Source organism: Geotrypetes seraphini, chromosome 16, assembly GCF_902459505.1.
Source record: "Geotrypetes seraphini chromosome 16, aGeoSer1.1, whole genome shotgun sequence".
Taxonomy (NCBI): Eukaryota; Metazoa; Chordata; class Amphibia; order Gymnophiona; family Dermophiidae; genus Geotrypetes; species Geotrypetes seraphini.
This window is the reverse complement of record NC_047099.1, coordinates 29,963,154-29,980,222: the sequence shown is the minus strand read 5'-3', so window position 1 is coordinate 29,980,222 and position 17,069 is coordinate 29,963,154. Positions and strand designations below refer to the sequence as shown.

General features: G+C 43.6%; 1 protein-coding gene across 7 annotated transcripts in view; it reads right to left on the bottom strand.

Moving 5' to 3' along the window:
• The window catches only part of KIF1C (kinesin family member 1C), a 93,380-nt gene extending 82,967 nt beyond the window's left edge, over window positions 1-10,413 (bottom strand). The window contains exon 1 of one of the 7 annotated variants that reach the window (XM_033924028.1): window positions 10,286-10,413. Coding sequence is in view for 2 of the 7 variants with exons in the window: in XM_033924025.1 (XP_033779916.1) it covers window positions 3,823-3,847 (25 nt within the window). In the remaining 5 variants the exon portion in view is untranslated. Of the gene's footprint in view, window positions 1-3,424; window positions 3,456-3,822; window positions 3,863-8,236; window positions 9,166-9,630; window positions 9,706-10,050; window positions 10,184-10,285 lie in introns of those variants that run through there. The other 6 variants (XM_033924027.1, XM_033924029.1, XM_033924030.1 and 3 more) reach the window with 6 other exon arrangements.
• Window positions 10,414-17,069: the final 6,656 nt, after the last annotated feature.

Sequence of the window (17,069 nt, the reverse complement as noted above, 5' to 3'; positions counted from 1 at the left end):
TTGCACCAGGGTGGTTGATCCATATCACTAGTTAGACAGATTTAGGCCCTCTTTACAATGCATGTGTTAGCATTTAGTGCTTGTTTTGCGTGCGCGAAAAAGCTTAGTGCACCTTTGTAAAACAGGGGGCTCATTTTAATCATTTACATCCATTTGCAAAAGAACAATGAGGCCAAGAGTCTTTTTCTCAACTCTGTATATTTAATAACATTTTTGCTGTGAAGAAGCAGCGTGTTATCTCTGTACAAATTCACAGTTTTGAGAAATGCAAAACCAAGCATCTGTAATATCATCTTCTAGTCGGGAAAAATTGCCTGTGACATTATGAATGGATTAATGGAATTCATTTATCAAAAAATGTAAATATTGCATGAATATACCCTCCTTGTCCAATCCATCATCCTCTCCAGATTGGACTATTGCAACTCTATCTACTTAAGCCTAACTAAGAAAAACCTCCACAGACTCCAACGGATTCAGAATGCCGTGGCCAAGCTCATCTTCGCTAAAAGTAAATTTGACCATGTCTCCCCGCTCCTGGCCAAACTCCACTGGCTTCCGATAATCGCCAGGGTCCACTATAAATGCGCCTGTTTAACTTTCAAAATCCTATACGGTATCCTCCCTCCCTTTATTCCTCTTTCTTGGAATTCCTCAAACCCTAATACCACCAGATCCTCCCACAAATTAAAACTATCCTTCCCCTCGCTAAAAGGCATTTCCCACACAGGAAAGCTAGGGACCTCCCTCCACTTCAAAATCACTGAGCTCTGGAACAACCTTACCTCCCCTCTTCGGAACTTGAGCTCTCTCCAAGTTTTCCGCAAACATCTGAAAACCTGGCTTTTCTCAAAAAATGTAAGTCTCCCTCCAACTTAGGAATCAAGGAAACTCTTATATCTTGGCATCCCAAGTCCTCTAAATTTTCTTCACACTTCTACCTCTAACCCTCTGTTGTAGTTCCTTCCTATTTCTCCTACTGTAAACCGCGTCGAGCTCTACAAACGTGGAGATGATGCGGTATACAAACCTAAGGATTAGATTAGATTAGAATATACAGCCTCATGCTACATAATTAAAAACTAATCCTTATTATATAATAGCCATACTGGGTCAGACCAGTGGTCCATGTAGCCCACTATACTATCCTGTTTCCGCAGTGGCTAATCCAGGTCACAACTACCTGGCAAAAACCCCAAATAGTAACATTCCATGCTACCGATCCCAGGGGAAGCAGTGGCTTATTTCATGATGAATAACTTTTGGACTATAATGTATCTTAAATAGAAAACTATCTTTAGATAAATGCTTTTTTTTTTTGAGGAAAATCTTGTTTAAAAAAATACAAGTTTCATCTTTATACCGTTTAATTTTTGCAAATAATTAATAAAACATATTGAACTTAAAAAAAAAAATCAGATTTTATTTGCGCTTGCTTACATTAAAACTTATCCGCCATTTTGATGCGCAGCCTCCCAGTCTCACAAGGTCCTCTTGCAATTTCTCATGATCCTCTTGCAATTAAAAACAACTTTGTGTCCTCACCAAATTCAATTCCAAGTTTATTTATTTATTTATATTCCGCATTTCCTACAATTCTATGCGGTACTCAAGTATTTTTCCCTGTCTGTCCCGGTGGGCCCACACTCTATGTAATGTACCTGGGGCGCGGGGGGATTAAGCGACTTACCCAGGGTCACAAGGAGCAGTGTGGGATTTGAACCCACAGTCCCAGGGTGCTGGGGCTGTAGCTGTAACCACTGCACCACATTACGGTAAAAACCTCCGAAGCGGCTGGCATCCCCCCCCCCCCCCGAAGCGGCACTGTGGGGTTCTTCTTCAGATGACCCACAGAGGAGGCAGACAGAGGAGATGGCGTTCCAGCACCCGGCACCCAACAGGGATAGACCCCGGGTTCTAGAACGAATAGTTGCTGTTGCCACTATTTTCTATGGGGAACTTTGTTTTGATAAACGAGTATTTTGGATTGCGAGCATGCTCCTGGAACAGATTATGCTCGTAATCCAAGGTACCACTGTACAGCTTCATAATGAATACTTTATCGCTCTCATTCAAACAGGATATCAAGAGAGTGGATCTAGTTGGAATCAAATCCTGAGAATCCTCAAGAAACTATATCTATATCGCCAGGTGTCAACTGGTCCCACTCCTTGATCCGTTACTAACCTCGGTATATAATAAAAATTTGGAAATAGATATTGAATCAGGATTAGCTATTCCCAAAATCTCCTTAAGATATTTACTAAAAAGAATCTGATCATCGGAGCATTTAGCGCTTCGGGCCGCGGTAGAAACCTCTACCACAGCTTAATAAAAGAGCCAAACACATCAGTGATGTCACAAAGGCTTGACTGTCCTATTCTTGGCTCACATAAGAGCTGCTATACTGGGACAGACCGAAGGCCCATCAAGCCCAGTATCCTTTTTCCAACAGTGGCCAACCCAGGTCACAAGTACCTGGCAAGATCCCAATAAGTAATGATTTTATGCTGCTTATCCTAGGCATAAGCAATAGATTTCCCCAAGGCATTTCAATAATAGCTCATGGATTTTTATTTTAGGATATTATCCAAACCTTTTTTTTAAACACTGCTAAGCTAACCGCTTTCACCACATTCTCTGGCAACAAATTCCAGAGTTCAAGTATGCATTGAGTGAAGAAATTTCCTCCAGTTTGTTTTAAATCTACTCTTTAGTAACTTCATTGCATGCGCTCTAGTGCTAGGATTTTTGGAAAAGAGAAACAAGCGATTCATATGTACTACAGCTGCCCGATTCAGGGAAAAATGTTTCGATTCAATTTGGCATCTTGAATCGATTTTTCGATTTCAATGACACAGCTTTTAAAATTGAATCAATTTTTATTTTAAAAATTAAACAAGCCAGATTAATGCAAATCAATCCTGCACAGACAATGCTAACAGAAAACGAGGTCCTTTTCATACACACAGAACACACATTGGCCACCGTGAGAACGGGCCACTGGGCTTGATGGACCATTGGTATGACCCAGTAAGGCTATTCTTATGTTCTTACCCTCGCTCGGTATGAAATAAGTAATCACAAACTAAAGATAGAAATATGTAGACTAAACAGCCAAGAAACTAGACTCTGCATACAACAAAAACAGTAACAACCATACCACAAAAACAGTAACACATGTCCCCTAATACTGTGCCACCCTCTTGGCCTGCAAATAAGAGGTCTCTTAAGATATCTGTCATACAAATTCTTTATAAAAGTAGTCCTGATGTTAATTTACACTGTTTACCATGATCTGCACTCAAACACTTTCTTCTTTGTAAAGAATTTGTACAAGACATCTTAAGAGACTCCTGATGCAGGCCAAGAGCCAAAACACTGGCAGTGTCGGGTCTTTTTAGTGAATAAAGAATCATCTGACCCAGTTCTCTTGGCATGTCCACTCTTTTGGGGGTGTCGTTGACTTTTCTGTGTACTGTACTTGCTCTAATACTGTGCAAAATATAAAAATAGCCGATGTAAATTTGGAAAAAACAAACAAACGAATAAACAACAATCACCACTTTGCAAATTAACAAATATAAATAAAATAAAATAAGAAAATACCACTTTATTGAACTAAGCCATTTTTAAATTAGCTTTCAGAGGCCAAAACCTCATTCTTCAGGTCAGTACAGTAAACTGCTGTTACGATATCCTGCCCTGACCTAGTTAGTAAAAAAGTATTAAAATTAGTCTAATAAAAAGATTACTTCATTTCCATTTTCTATTTCAAAACATTTATCAGTACAGCTACAATAAAGCAATCTTTTTTTCTACCTTTTGTCATTTCTGCTTTAATCATCCTCTTCACTCTCTTCTTTCCATCCAGCATCTGTCCTCTCTCTCCCTTCCATGTATCTGCCCTCTCTTTCTGCCCCTTCCATTCACTGTGTCCCCAACTCCCCATCCCTCCCCCTGTGGCACTTCCCCTCCTCCACTTCATACAAGGGCAAGCATCTCTCTCTTTTTTCTCTTCATTTGTGGATTTAGCATCTTTCCCACTTCTCTCTCTTCCCTCTGCTCTTCCAGTTCCCCCGTCTCAGCATCTCTCTCTCTTTTCCTCCCTCCGCTGACTTAAGCCTCTCCCTCTTTTCTCCACTGCCTTATCTAATCTCTCTCTTGTCTCCAGGCCATCTCCTTCCCTGTCTGCTCTGTAGTAAGGCATCTTTTTTTCTTTCCCCCCCCCCCGAGATCCAGCACCCTCCCATCCATTTCCCCCCCCAGAGGTTTGATAACTTCCCCTATTTCCTTCCTTCCCTGCCTCCCTCCCTCCCTTGGTCTCTATCCCCCCTCCCACCTACCTACACACCGCTGGCTCTTGCCGGCGTCAGGCCTTCCTTTCTGCTGGATCCCACACCTACTTCCTGTTTCTGCGAAGGCAGGACCTGGCAGAGACGAAGGCACAACGCCGGTAAGAGCAGCGTGATGTGAAGGTTGCCGCTGTGGACACGTTCCTTGACCATGACGACGCTGGGCCTGCACTGAATCGGTAAGACTGATTTTTTTTTTCCCCCAGATCGAATCAATTTGATTCAAGTGAAGTGAATTGGTGAATCGATTTGAATCAGGCAGCTCTATCATATCTCCCCCTAAGCCTTCACTTCTTCAAGCCGAAGAGCCCCAGCCGCTTTAACCTTTCCTCACAGGAAACTCATCTCATCCCTTTTTATCATTTTCATTGCCCTTCTCTGTACCTTTTCTAATTCCACTATCTTTTACAAAGGTGCGCTAAGCTTTTTAGTGCGCGTTATTGTTTTTTTTGTCCTAATTTATAATTTTTGGAAATCTATTTGGAGTCAGATTAATAAATTACTTGAGAACCCAGTAGCACTTTCATATTGGTACATCAATGAGGAAAAAGAGTCAAATTTCCTCCAAAAATAATAAACTTTTACTTATAATGACAGGAGTTGCCATTCAACAAATTACAAGAAATTGGAAAAACTATGATAGATTAAGTTACAATTTTTGGTAGAATTCACTGTGTCATATTTTCAAGTGGAGAGGATATTAGCTATTTAGCAGGGACGTTATAAAAAAAATTCATTGATGTTTGGGAGCCATTAACAAATTATTGTAAAGATTGTTTATAATTAATTTATTTCTTCCCCTTTATTTATTGAAGCATAGGGTAGGGGGGAGGGTGGGATTAATTTTAAATTATCTGAAATTATAAGAATATAATGGAGGGAGGGAGAATAGTAAAATGATTTCAATATATGTAAGATTAATAAGTTATATTAAATTGAATATGATGGTATTATTATGTACTTGTTGAAAGTTTAAAGAAATAAATAAATGCTAACGTGTACATGTTATCCTAAATCCGCCCTAAAACGCTTAGTGCGCCTTCGTAAAAGAGGGCCTATATCTTTTTTTGAGATACGGCGACCGGAATGGCACACAGTTTTCGAGGTGTGGCCGTACCATGGAGCGATACAAAAAAGGCATGATAACATTTTCATCCTTGTTTTCCACTCCCTTCCTGATCATTCCTAACATTCTACTGTATTTGCTTTCTTAGCCCACGCCACACGCCGAGCCGAGGGTTTCAATGCGACTCCTGACAAGGAACTCTGCGTCACACAGCTATAGTTCGGGTTCCTCTTTCCCCTCACGCATCACTTTGACGTCTCGCATTAAACGTCACCTGCCACTTTGAACCTCGGTCTCCCGGTCTCACAAGGCCCTCTTGCCATTTTTAACAGTCCTCTTGCGACTTAACAACTTTGTGTCGTCAGCAAATTTAGTTATGTCACTAGCTTATTTCTATCTCTAGATCAGGGGTGTCAAACTCAGTCACATTAACCTTTTCAGGACCAAGGGACATATTTGTCCCATAACTTTAAAATCCTATAAATTTTGATTGGGATAGTCTACAGTTCTAAATTTGATATGTACGGATTCCATATGATACTGCCTTTATGTAAACAAACTGGTTCCGACATTCACTCATTAGCGTCGTTGCCAGATTGACGAGAAGATTCACTTGCCACACTGTCCATAAGCCAGAAGTGTGATTTTTTTTTAATAAAAATAATGATATTTCACAAAAAAAATCAATTTTTTGGCATCTGCAAGCCCTTTTTACCATAAAAATGTCGTCAAAACCACAAAAATTGGCCTACGATCCTTATGGTCCTGAAAGGGTTAAGGGGCCAAAATCCAAAACACAGGCTAAGTTGCGGGCCAGACCCCGCCCTCATAATAGTACTAATTGTAACACAATTTTTTCCATTCAATTTTCATATATACAATTACACACAATATAATCTTATTAACAACACATAATAACCACAAAATTAAACTACACAAAGCACACTATATGCTTTCAACATTCATTCCTACCAGATAGCTCCTAAGCAAATAATAATAACAACTTTATTTTTATATACCACCATACCACAAACAGTTCTAAGCGGTTTACAAGGGAAGAGACTGTATAGACAGCGAACTTTCGAATTTACATTGGCTTGTTAAGTTTAGTCCGGTTTATCTGGAAGTGTATTGAAAGTACATTAGGTTGAGGTGGGGTCAGAGAAATTTGTCAAAGAGATAGGTTTTTATTGACTTTCTAAATCTTTGGTACGAGAGTGCGTTTGAGATGAAAGTTGGTTATACATTTGTTCCAAAAACTAGGGGACCAAAAACTAAAAGTACTAATGTACACAAACAAACCCTAAGATTCAAGACTCTGCATGCGGTACAACTCCAGAAAAAAAAAATAAACAAATGCATTTCTTCCTGAACAGTGCCAAAATATAAACAGCAGATGTAAATTCTCAAAATGGACACAATTCATTCACTAACTTGAAAATAGAATCATTCCTCCTACCTTGGTTGTCTCCCTCCCTCCATGCTGTGCCTCAATTAGGTGTCTTACCTTCTGGCCCACTCCCGCCTGGCCGCTTTATGCTGCCCGCAGTGTGATGTGCGCTTTCATTGCCGCCTTCGGTGTTAACATCTGGCCGGCTCCCCCTTCCTCACTGCCGCAGTGTGCACAAAATACGTGCGGCAGCTCCTCGCGCCTCATCCGGAAGCCTTCCCTCTGACGCACGCAGGATCCGCCGCCTGCGGCACTGTGTACTGTGGCAGTGAGGAGGAGGGAGCCGGTCAGAAGATAACACCGGGGATGGCAATGAAAACACCGGGGGCCACATCAAACAGTCAGGCGGGCTGGATTTGGCCGGCGGGCCTTGAGTTTGGCACCTGTGCTCTAGATCAGTGGTTCCCAACCCTGTCCTGGAGGACCCCCAGGCCAGTCGGGTTTTTAGGATAGCCCTAATGAATATGCATGAGAGAGATCTGCATATAATGGAGGTGCCAGACATGCAGATCTACTCCATGCATATTCATTAGGGCTATCCTGAAAGCCTGACTGGCCTGGGGGTCCTCCAGGACAGGGTTGGGAACTACTGATCTAGAGCACAGGTGCCAAACTCAAGGCCCGCCGGCCAAATCCAGTCCGCCTGACTGTTTGATGTGGCCCGCGGTGTTTTCATTGCCGTCCCCAGTGTTATCTTCTGACCGGCTCCCTCCTCCTCACTGCCACAGTACACAGTGCCGCGGGCGGCGGATCCTGCATGCGTCAGAGGGAAGGCTTCCGGATGAGGCACGAGGAGCTGCCGCATGTGATTTTGTGCACACTGCGGCAGAGGGAGCCGGCCAGATGTTAACACCGGGGGCGGCAATGAAAACGCGCATCACACCGCGGGCAGCATAAAACGGCCAGGCGGGAGTGGGCCAGAAGGTAAGACACCTAATTGAGGCACAGCATGGAGGGAACCACTGTTCTAGAACATGTTAAAAAAAAAAAACAACCCAAAACTGACATCCTCTGAATTTAAGGTTTTACATAGGTGCATAGAGGTTACATTTTTAATATACTATCTTTAGTATACTTGATGTATGTCTGTATCAATGACCAGCAATATAAAGTACATAGTAACTAGACAGAGGAGGGCAGAGCCTACTATCATTTCACAGGTATGTGATCTGTCGGCATGGCTGTTACAGCACTTGACTTAAAGCAGTTGAAATAGCACAAGACTTCTTATTGCAAGTATTTTCAGGGGACAGGACTTCTGTAGTCCCAAATACTTCTAACAAAAGGTCATCTACTTCTCCCCCTAACAGGCATTCATCTCCCTGAGGATGTTTAGGGAGGAAGGGGCTTCCCACCTATACCAACCTTCAGTTGGAGCCTGGGGCAAGCACCTGAGGTCTTCAGGCAGAAGGGCGATGTGGGCTAGCCATGCTGCTGCCTGCGAGGGAGGAGAGAGGACTTCCAGGATCTACCCGGATATGCCAATATCCAATAGTTCTCATCTTAAGAAGGGCTGTATCTGCCCGGATTCAGCTGCCATCCCCACCAGTGAGGCTGGAAGCACCCGTATTCAGCACTCCTTCCCCACCAAAAGAACAGGATCTTCCAAGATCCACCAGGATCTGACAGTATCCAGCACTCCTTTCCCATCAGAATCTTCCAGGATCCAGCAATTCTCACCTCAAGAAGAGCTCTATCCGCTTAGATTGAGCACCCTTACCACAAGTAAGGCTAGAAACACCCATATTCAGCATTCATTCCCCACAAAAAGCACAGGATCTTCCAGGATCCAACAGTCATTAACCCAAGAAGTGCAGTATCCGCATGGATACAGGGGAATCAAGGTTTTCTGGTGAGACTGGATGCTGTATCCATGTGGACACAGTCCTTCTAGTGGCAATAACTGCTGGATCTGGGTAGATCCATACCATTCCTACCAGAAGGGCTGGATGCAACCAGATTGTTCCAGCATCTCTCTTGCTCCCTATCTATCAAACTTCCCCTGTGATGTCCAGCATTCCTGCCCTTCCCTCATCCCCCTCAAGATGCCCACCATTTCTCTCTTCCTCACCCTCTTTGAACTCCTACAGCTCTCTCCTTCCTTCCCCCTCCCATGATTTCCAGCATCTCTCCTTCATGATATCCAGTATGTTTCTCATGATCCCTTGATGTCCAACATGTTTTCTTCCTGTCATTCCTCTTGATCTCATAAATGTCTGCCCTCCCTTTCCCTCGTGTTGTCCAGCATGTCTCTCTTTCCCCCTAACTAGTAATTCCACTATCCAGTTTATTCCCTCTCTTTTTGTCTTAGCCCTCCACCCACCCAACCCATGCACTTTTCACACACACACACCCTCCATTATCCACATCTCTCTCTGTCCCTCCACCCCCACGTTGCCATGTCACTCTTTTCACCTTACTAGTTAATTATTACACTATCCCAGCTTATTCCCCTTCTCTCTCTTCTCTTAGCCGTCCTCCCACCCCATGCAACAGATTCTATTCCCTCCTCCCTCTGTTGCCTTGGGCCATTACACTTCCTTCTCCCCATGATTCCCCCCCCCATGATTTTATTTTCAGCTTCTCTCTCATTCCCTCCTCCCTCCTCCTCTGTCTTTCTTCTTCTGCCCCTTGATCTCCAAAATGCGCCTCCTCCCACTGTCTACATGATTTTTCTCCTTCCACTGTCCCCCCCCCATCCTTTCACACCACTCTTTGCCTACTTGTTCCCTACATTACGCCTCTTTCACCCCACCCACCTGCCCTTCACCTTTCTCCAGCCGCAGCCGCCTGTTTTGACTGCCCCTCTGGCTGTCATTGCGCAGGGAGTTCCCTCCTCTCCCCCCCCCCCACACGCTGACGTCTTCAGTCCTCCAGCGTCGGTCCCGCCCACACCGGAAGCGAACAGCACGTCGTAAAAGTGGGCGGGTCCCAGCCAGGAAAAGATCAAAGCCACGGGGCGGGTAGCGGGAAAAAAAAACATAAGCCCCCCCCCCCAACCCCAGGACTCCTCGTTTTAAGGTGGTCTTGGGAAAATTCCTGGAGATCCCGCCGTGTCCTGAAAACCCCCGACTGATCCACGTGCAGCATTCCTGGCGAAAATAAGACACTGGAGGGACAGATTATTGGAAGGTTGGCAACTCATCCCGCCTTCCGTCCTTCGCTCAGCAGATCCTCACCGTCATCCTGGGCTGCCTTAAGGTTCTCGCCGGAAGCCCCGGGGCCTAATAAAGCAGCCGCGGCCACTGCTGGTAGCTTTTCCCCCCCTCCCCCCACCCAGCTCCCGTGTTTTCCGTGCGCGAGCCTAGGCTCGGGGGGGAGGTCCCAGCGCTCGCTCCTCCCCCTCCTCTATCGCTGGGCCAATCAGCGCCTCCGCTTCACATCCGGACGTTTTCCTCCTTTTTTTTTTTGTACCTCTGGCGCGATTCCCGCCTTTGGGGGTCCAGATTTTCCTGCTCCCTCCCTTCTCTCTCGCCAGTGCATTCCAGCTCCCGGTGGCTGCCTCTTCGGTCCTTTCCTCCGGGGCCCCCCGAAGCCCCCTCGGTGGGCCGCGACCGGCACCCGCGATCCCCGGAGTTCCAGCCCGGCCCTGCAACCAAACCACTTCCGGGTCGCGGGCGCTCTCGGCTCCGCCCCTAGTCCGGCGGCCGCCGTGTAGCTTTCAGCAGGCTGCTTGCTGGTGAGCGTTTCCACCCCCCCCCCCCTTTTTGCGATGTTCGTAAATTCATTCTAACAAGCTGATAAACAGGTTACCGCACAATAGCAACTCGTTTCTGAAAACTCACCTTCCCGTATCCTCCGCTCATTAAATGATCATCGCCCCCACCTCCCTCCCTCCCTCCATTGCTCATTTGGAATAGAGAATGACACGGGGACGAATTTGTTCTGTCCCCTCGAGTTTTGTTGCTCTCCCTATTCAATTCCTGTGCCTTAACCGCACAACCCTCGAACACTTATGATTTTAAAGTGTCTGAGCCTTGTGCAGATGAGGACGGAGCTTAGGCATTGGTGGAATGAGGCATTATGACATCACAATCTGAGCTCTAGAATGTTGCTACTTAGGATTTTAAAGGGTTTGAGGCTTGTGCAGATGAGGACGGAGCTTAGGCATTGGTGACATCATAATCTGAGCTCTAGAATGTTGCTACCTATGATTTTAAAGTGTTTGAGGCTTGTGCAGATGAGGACGGAGCTTAGGCATTGGTGGAATGAGGCATTATGACATCATAATCTCAGCTCTAGAATGTTGCTGCTTATGATTTTAAAGTGTTTGAGGCTTGTGCAGATGAGGACGGAGCTTAGGCATTGGTGGAATGAGGTATTATGACATCACAATCTGGGCTCTAGAATATTGCTGCTTATGATTTTAAAATGAGGCTTGTGCAGATGAGGACGGAGCTTAGGCATTGGTGGAATGAGGCATTATGACATCACAATCTGAGCTCTTGAATGTTGCTACTTAGGATTTTAAAGGGTTTGAGGCTTGTGCAGATGAGGACGGAGCTTAGGCATTGGTGGAATGAGGCATTATGACATCATAATCTCAGCTCTAGAATGTTGCTGCTTATGATTTTAAAGTGTTTGAGGCTTGTGCAGATGAGGACGGAGCTTAGGCATTGGTGGAATGAGGTATTATGACATCACAATCTGGGCTCTAGAATATTGCTGCTTATGATTTTAAAATGAGGCTTGTGCAGATGAGGACGGAGCTTAGGCATTGGTGGAATGAGGCATTATGACATCACAATCTGAGCTCTTGAATGTTGCTACTTAGGATTTTAAAGGGTTTGAGGCTTGTGCAGATGAGGACGGAGCTTAGGCATTGGTGGAATGAGGCATTATGACATCACATTCTGAGCTATAGAATGTTGCTACTTATGATTTTAAAGTGAGGCTTGTGCAGATGAGGACGGAGCTTAGGCATTGGTGGAATGAGGCATTATGACATCACAATCTGAGCTCTAGAATGTTGCTACTTAGGATTTTAAAGGGTTTGAGGCTTGTGCAGAAGAGGACGGAGCTTAGGCATTGGTGGAATGAGGCATTATGACATCACATTCTGAGCTATAGAATGTTGCTACTTATGATTTTAAAGTGAGGCTTGTGCAGATGAGGACGGAGCTTAGGCATTGGTGACATCATAATCTGAGCTCTAGAATGTTGCTACCTATGATTTTAAAGTGTTTGAGGCTTGTGCAGATGAGGACGGAGCTTAGGCATTGGTGGAATGAGGCATTATGACATCATAATCTCAGCTCTAGAATGTTGCTGCTTATGATTTTAAAGTGTTTGAGGCTTGTGCAGATGAGGACGGAGCTTAGGCATTGGTGGAATGAGGTATTATGACATCACAATCTGGGCTCTAGAATATTGCTGCTTATGATTTTAAAATGAGGCTTGTGCAGATGAGGACGGAGCTTAGGCATTGGTGGAATGAGGCATTATGACATCACAATCTGAGCTCTAGAAGGTTGCTACTTAATGATTTTAAAGTGTCTTGAGGCTTGTGCAGATGAGAACGGAGCTTAGGCATTGGTGGAATGAGGCATTATGACATCATAATCTCAGCTCTAGAATGTTGCAGCTTATGATTTTAAAGGGCTTGAGGCTTGTGCAGATGAGGACGGAGCTTGCAGGAACAAGAAAAAACTCACGGGGACAGGGAAAATCCGTCCCCGTGTCATTCTCTAATTCGGAATCCCCAAGACTGTCTGCTTTTTTTCTTTACTGTTCCAGCATTCTGGATTTTTTTTTTGTCTTAACATCTGTACAGAAGTTAAGAACCCAACCTCAAAAACTTCATAATCGCCTTTAAAACTTCTCTCTTTTAATAAGCTTTTTCGGAATAAACATGTAGTCCTCGTCCATTGCTTTAAAAATTATGTTGTAATGGATGTTTTCTTTCCTCTCCAAAATATTGTAGCTCCTTGTCCTACAAGTGTTTCTGGTGTTTTTAAATTGTACACCGCCTTGCTCTCTCTAGTTCAGTTAAAGGAGGTATAGCATGTCCTGAATGAATAAACAAAATTAAAAAAAAACATCCAAGTAAGGCCTTGTTACTTCTTCCTGAACCAAAAACAGCCACTGGACATGGAACATGTGGATACAACTGGAAATTACTTGAGGCGAATTCTATAAATAATTCTAAGCAGTGAACAATTGGTAAGGATTGAAACTGGACAGTTCTTAGTGATGGGTAATTGGTTATAGCAGTGCTTATCAAACTTTTTGTGGCCATAACCCCATTTTCACAGTCACAGAAAGCATGTAATCCCTGAGCCTTACTTTGCAATCCATGCTGTGATTCCTGGCCATCATACTATGTTTGCTGCAAAACTACAGGTTATCCCTCGCCATCTATGGAGTGTGTGGAGTCCTAGTTATGGTATGGGGATTGATGAGAGGTTCAGCTCAATAACTGGACTCTTGCAACTCAATTTGGGGTTGTGAGTCTGTCCCACATTTTGGGAAGTGCTGGGTTATAAAACAGTTCACCACCAGAGGGAGCTCAAGAGAGCTCTGTAAAGTAACTTTGGGACATGGGTACTTGAGAGTTCTCAACTGGCAGGAAGTGAACTCATTAAAGGACAGTCTGGGAGATGCAGTGAGGAAGTAACTGATGTTAAGGACACAGGTATAGATGGTTAATAATTTTGAAATATTGCTTCTGAAAGACACAAAAGCCTGACTGTTGATAGAGGCAACAAAACAGAAGAGGAACAAGGTAGATAGATACAAATGAGATTAGTTTTCAAGAATGCCAGATCCTGAAGTCTTAAGTTTTGTAGAAAGAATGCCACTACAGACTGTATTGACAAATCCAGACTGATTGACAAAATAACGCTTTGTTGGTCAGGTAAATATCCTGATCAAAAGCCACAGAAGAACATGAACCTAGTAGATTAAAGGGCTGGGGAAGGATTTCTATATTTTAGGAAGTCAAATAGAGTTCTATCTATGCCTGCTGGATAAAAAAAGAAACTTGGGGAAGACAAGGTCCTAGCGGACTGAGTAACTGAATTCTTTGCTTCAGTCTTTACTGAGGAAGATGTCAAGGAGCTTATCCATGCAGAAACTGGTATTTAATGGTGGCAATCTGGAGGAAGAGAAGCAAATCTCAGTGACAATAGCGGCATGCACATCATTTATAAAGATTCTATTTCCTCCGTTTCCAGGTTCATCTGTTGGACCATGACACTTGAATACAAAACCACGGTTTATATTCGAGTTTAACAGTTTTTCTCTTTTTTTTTTTTGAGGGGAAAACTCATCTTGGTTTATACTTGGATAGGTTTATATTCGAGTATATACCGCACTCTTGACCGTGCGGTGCAGAGTTTCTACAAAATTCCCCACCTCTACATACTGCGCAGAATTCTGCCTAGCCTGCTTTTGCAGTGCAGCGGGGCACTGATGTTCACTTTCCGGCTGCCTCCCTCCCTCCTAGCACACTTACTGCTCCAGCATGGCAAGAGAAGGGGCTGCACAGCCCATCCTTCTCTGCCCCCTTGATCCCCACTGGTTTCTTTAAATTGCGCAGCTATATGGAAGTCTCCACAGCTCAAAGGATCCCAATCGGGTCTGTGAACCCACTATTTTCCAAAGTCACACTGCAGACTTCAGAGCATACCCCGAAGAAAGCCACAGCACAGGTGGCTGAAACGTCGGTTTCTACCTGACACTGGCGTAGCGAGACCCGGAAACCTGCAAGAAGCGGTGAGTTTCTGAGAGAAATCATTTCCTTGTCCTCTATTGCCTTTCAGGAATCACCTAACCTGAAGCAATGATAACTAGGACGTTAGTGAAGAAATATATATGAAGTTTAACAAAACGGCATTGTTTTATCATTCTGTTTATTTCTGTGTGCTCAAGGAGGCTAGAATGACAACCATACTAGGTGTAGCCAGCTCTAACACACCTACTCTTTTACTGAGGTGCGTTTTTAGCGCGCCTTAATAAAAGGACCCCATAGAGATTAAGGACTTGAAGATAGGAGAGAAATGAAGGACATGCCCTTTGGTGAATGAGTAGAACTGCAGACTTTTCAGTAGAAACATAGAAATAGACGGCAGATAAGGGCCACGGCCCATCAAGTCTGCCCACTCTAATGATCCTCCCTATCTATCTTTGCGGATAGATCCCACATGTCTATCCCATCTGGCCTTAAAATCTGGCACGCTGCTGGCCTCAGTAACCTGGAGTGGAAGACTATTCCAGCGATCAACCACCCTTTCAGTGAAAAAGAATTTCCTGGTGTCCCCGTGCAGTTTCCCGCCCCTGATTTTCCACGAATGCCCCCTTGTTGCCGCGGGACCCTTGAAAAAGAAGATATCTTCCTCCACCTTGATGCGGCCCGTGAGATACTTGAATGTCTCGATCATATCTCCCCTCTCTCTACGTTCCTCGAGTGAGTAGAGCTGCAACTTCCTTAACCACTCCTCGTATGGGAGCTCCTTGAGTCCCGAGACCATCCTGGTGGCCATTCTCTGGACCGATTCCAGTCTCAGCACATCCTTGCGGTAATGCGGCCTCCAGAATTGCACACAGTACTCCAGGTGCGGTCTCACCATGGATCTATACAGTGGCATAATGACTTCCAGTTTACGGCTGACGAAACTCCTGCGTATGCAACCTATGATTTGCCTTGCTTTGGATGAAGCTTGCTCCACTTGGTTTGCAGATTTCATGTCTTCCCTGACAATCACCCCTAAGTCTCTTTCTGTTTCAGTTCTTGTCAGGATCTCGCCATTTAGGGTGTAAACCTTGCATGGATTTCGGTTCCCGAGGTGCATGAGGAGAGGTATTTATTTTTTTAGATTTTTAATTAAATTCTCCAGTTCAGTGAAAAGCATTGACTATTGTATGGTCTTATACGGGGCTTCCCAATGCTGTCTTGCTGACCTCACAGCATGAGATCTAGTTAGATATACTGCTATTACTATTTATCATTCCTATAGCGCTCTTCAGTTTTATTTCATACTCTGGGATCAATAGGACTGCTTTCATCATGTACTACATCAACTAGACATAGGAAAACCCACACTCCATTCAAGTACCCTCCAATCAAAGAAGTCAAACGGAAAAAAACTATATGATGACTACAAATTATCCAAAATACAGCTATTAAACTAATCCACAATGCCAAGAAATATGACCACGTTAATCCATTATTGATGGCTCCCTATCAGCCATCGCATTTCCTTTAAGGTCATGCTGTTAATATTTAAAACCTTAACCTTTAATGAACCTCAGTTTATAGCTAGAATGTTAATACCCCATAACACTATACGACCACTCAGATCATCCTTCCAAAATCTCCTATCTATCCCCTCTCTGAAAATAGTAGGCACGAGAAGATCTGATATGTTCTCCGTAATGGGCCCCCAATGGTGGAACTCATTACCACAATATATTAGAAATGAAAAGGATCTCACCTCCTTTAAAAAATCCTTAAAATCTTATCTTTTTAAAGATGCTTTTAACATTTAAATTTTAGATTTGTTAAATATTCTCAGATTTTTTTATCTTTCCCGCTCCCCGTTGTTCTCTTCCTTTTTTGTCTATTTCCTCTAAAAAAATTGTAACTTTCCCCTCCTTTCAAGTTTGTCTTATCAAGAATTTTGTCATTTGGTTTGTCTTTTTTGTAATTTTACTTCTTTTTATAATTTTGTACATCACTTAGCAAACCGAATAAGCGATTCATCAAATACTAATGAACTTGAACTCCTAGCAACACAAGCAGCAAAACTCGACAACCCAAATCTCCAATCTACTAATTATGACCCCAGACTACAAAACATTCAGAAAAGAAATTCCTGCAAACGACTTAATACCGCTAGCTCCTTCCACTCCCTAATACCTTCCCGATTCCCCAAACCAACCTTATCTACTCCGTATCTCCTCTAGAAATTACCAGATATCTTCTTCATGTAATACCTTTTTTGTAATTCTTTTGTAATCTGCCTTGAACTGCAAGGCAATGACGGAACAGAAATCTCTAATGTAATGTAATACTGTAAACTGTGAGTGCAGCTAAGGTTTTTTTCTATATTAGAATCCTCTTTTTCTTTTTTTATCTCTGTACTTTATCCTTAAAAACAAGCATTCTACTATAGGTATCACAATTTGTTCTTGTGAAGAGACTTGTAATGCCATAGACAGAAGTGTTGGCAGGAACTGGTACTGAGTGATTTTGTGC